Genomic DNA, 2,340 nt, shown 5'->3' on the forward strand with positions numbered 1-2,340 from the left:
AGGGTTTAGTGTTTTGTTGAGAACATTAAAAATATATTTTTTTTAATTCTTTTTCTGTAACTATTATCTTTTTTTATTTTAAAAACATAATATAATTTGAGAATATTTTGTTTCCTTTTTTAAAAGATATCAAATTTGAAATAATGAAATCCTATTGGTTGGTGAACCTAGAGGTTCACCCTAGGGAGTGAACCCAAGAATAACTCTTTAAAAATTTATCACAATACTTTATTTAAAATAAATACTTCTAACTTTCCAAGAGGTTCGTCATATTATAGGGAGAGAATAACAAGACCAGGAAGACAAACAAACGCAAGGTGTTTTTGAAATGGACCAAATATGCAATTCATATGATAAAAGTATAGGCCCAAGTGAGTGAAGGCCTGAAGTCCACGGATGGCTGATCTTGATTTATAAGATCCACACTACGATTCTACGAAAGACTAAACAAGAATAATCAAATGAAAACAGTTGAAAATAACGCTAATAAGCATATGAATATGATGCGTGTGGATATATACAAATTGTTTTCATGTTTGAAACGAATCTTGCGGATCCCCTTTTCCCTCTATTATTGACCTGACTTTTTGTTTTGTTTTGCAGAATATGTCGTGCGCCAAGTGTTGTTTTCATTGCTATTGATCCTTCTTAATTATTATATCAACCACTTTAAAAAGTGAACATGATTTTATAATACATGCAACTGTATCTGATGAAATATTACATCAAATCTGCAGCAGAAATGTACATATATGTGTGAAAACGTGGATGACCGACAATAAAAACATGGATGAAAACGTCAAACATAGCACAGTACTATCTCCATTCAACTTGTTCGCATTAGAATTTGTATAGTGATTCTATCACCACCTCATATGTATATATATAAACATATAAGCGAACGTCTCACACAACTATATGTACAATAATTACGTAAATACAACAAAAGATGGTAAAGAATTAATATATACAAATATAACCAAACACAGTTGGAAGTAATAACCAGTTATTCATTAATTTCAACAAGAAAAGGGATACAAAAAAAAAAAAGAAGACAAAGTAACTACAACACTCATTAGTGACACTGCAGTTAACTTCACATGCGAATCATAAGGTTAATCTCTGAGTATACAGATACATCATACATCCGCCACCAACTTTCCTCAGTAAAATATTTAAGATATAGTTGACTCCACGTTGATCAATTTCACTAGAATCTGCCAGATTAACCAACTCAAAACAATCGTTAATTGTATTTTTTGTTTATTCTTGTCAACATTATATATGTATAGCTCAACTTAAGCATATAATAAATATGCATGTGCGTGTTTGGTATGGTAATGGTTTCATGACGCAAACTCAAGATTATATGGCTCACGTTTCTGCTGGACTAGTATCTCATCGCAGGTTTTCTCTATAAATACGCTTCAACTATAAAACTTATTAAGTCTCACATATCTTCCTCCTCACTTTAACCCGATATATACTCCATACTTAGTGTGTTCAAAAACAAAAAAAAAATACTCAATACTAGTCAGATACCATAAAAATATGGCGAAGTTCACAGCTTTCTTCATCATCGTCGCCCTCCTCCTCTTCTCCACGCTAACATACGCATCAGCCCGGCCCATTTCAACCTCCGTTTATCCAGAAGAAATCTCCGTCGAGGTCTCTCAACAATACCCTCACTGTTCTTTTTGTATACAAATCATTTATGTTGTACACAAAGTTCTTAATAATTATGGTCGAGATACAATATACTCACGTGCGTATATATTTTTGTTATGCGCAGAAACTAGAACAAGGAGAGGAAAACTGTGAAGGTGTTGGCGAAGAAGAGTGTGTCTTGATACGAAGAACTTTAGTTGCTCACACTGATTACATCTATACCCAAAACCACAATCATCCTTAAACGACTAGTTACTTTATAATCGTTTGAACAGTTTGGTAAACGATATATTGTGTCCTTGTAATTTCTTTATTATTAATTAGTCAAACTTCATCACATTTGTAATCATCGCTGCTACTTAAAATATGAATATATACTATGGGTTTTGATTAGGGCAAATCTCCAAAATAGCACCTTTTTAAGTTTATATCACAAAAATAGCACCCAAAAACTAAAATGACCAAAATAGCATTTTATCTTTTGAAAAATTTAAATTTTTTTATTTTTAAAAATTTGAAATTTTATCCCCAAAACCTCTCTTCTCAACTTTAAACCCTAAAACCTAATCTCTAAACCCTAAACCCTAAATTCTAAATCCTAAACCCCACCCCTTGAGTGCTATTTTTGTGACTTTTGGCCTTGAGTGCTAGTTTGGGAACAAAAACTTGATT

At 32.1% G+C, this 2,340-nt stretch overlaps 1 protein-coding gene across 1 annotated transcript; it reads left to right on the forward strand.

Moving 5' to 3' along the window:
* The first annotated feature begins 1,416 nt into the window (after nucleotides 1-1,416).
* Nucleotides 1,417-2,061, forward strand: LOC103874025 (phytosulfokines 5). Its single transcript, XM_009152428.3, has 2 exons — nucleotides 1,417-1,668; nucleotides 1,793-2,061. The coding sequence occupies exons 1-2, from the start codon at nucleotides 1,552-1,554 to the stop codon at nucleotides 1,910-1,912; spliced, it is 237 nt and encodes a 78-aa protein (XP_009150676.1). The 5' UTR covers nucleotides 1,417-1,551; the 3' UTR covers nucleotides 1,913-2,061.
* The last annotated feature ends 279 nt before the right edge of the window (nucleotides 2,062-2,340 follow it).

The sequence above is a fragment of the Brassica rapa genome, chromosome A06 (genome assembly GCF_000309985.2).
Source record: "Brassica rapa cultivar Chiifu-401-42 chromosome A06, CAAS_Brap_v3.01, whole genome shotgun sequence".
In the NCBI taxonomy this organism is placed as follows: Eukaryota; Viridiplantae; Streptophyta; class Magnoliopsida; order Brassicales; family Brassicaceae; genus Brassica; species Brassica rapa.

Coding starts and splice junctions, on each gene's coding strand:
- LOC103874025 (XM_009152428.3), top strand. CDS start 1,552: ATGGCGAAGTTCACAGCTTTCTTCATCATCGTCGCCCTCCTCCTCTTC. Junction 1,669..1,792: donor CAGAAGAAATCTCCGTCGAG/GTCTCTCAACAA, acceptor TGTTATGCGCAG/AAACTAGAACAAGGAGAGGA.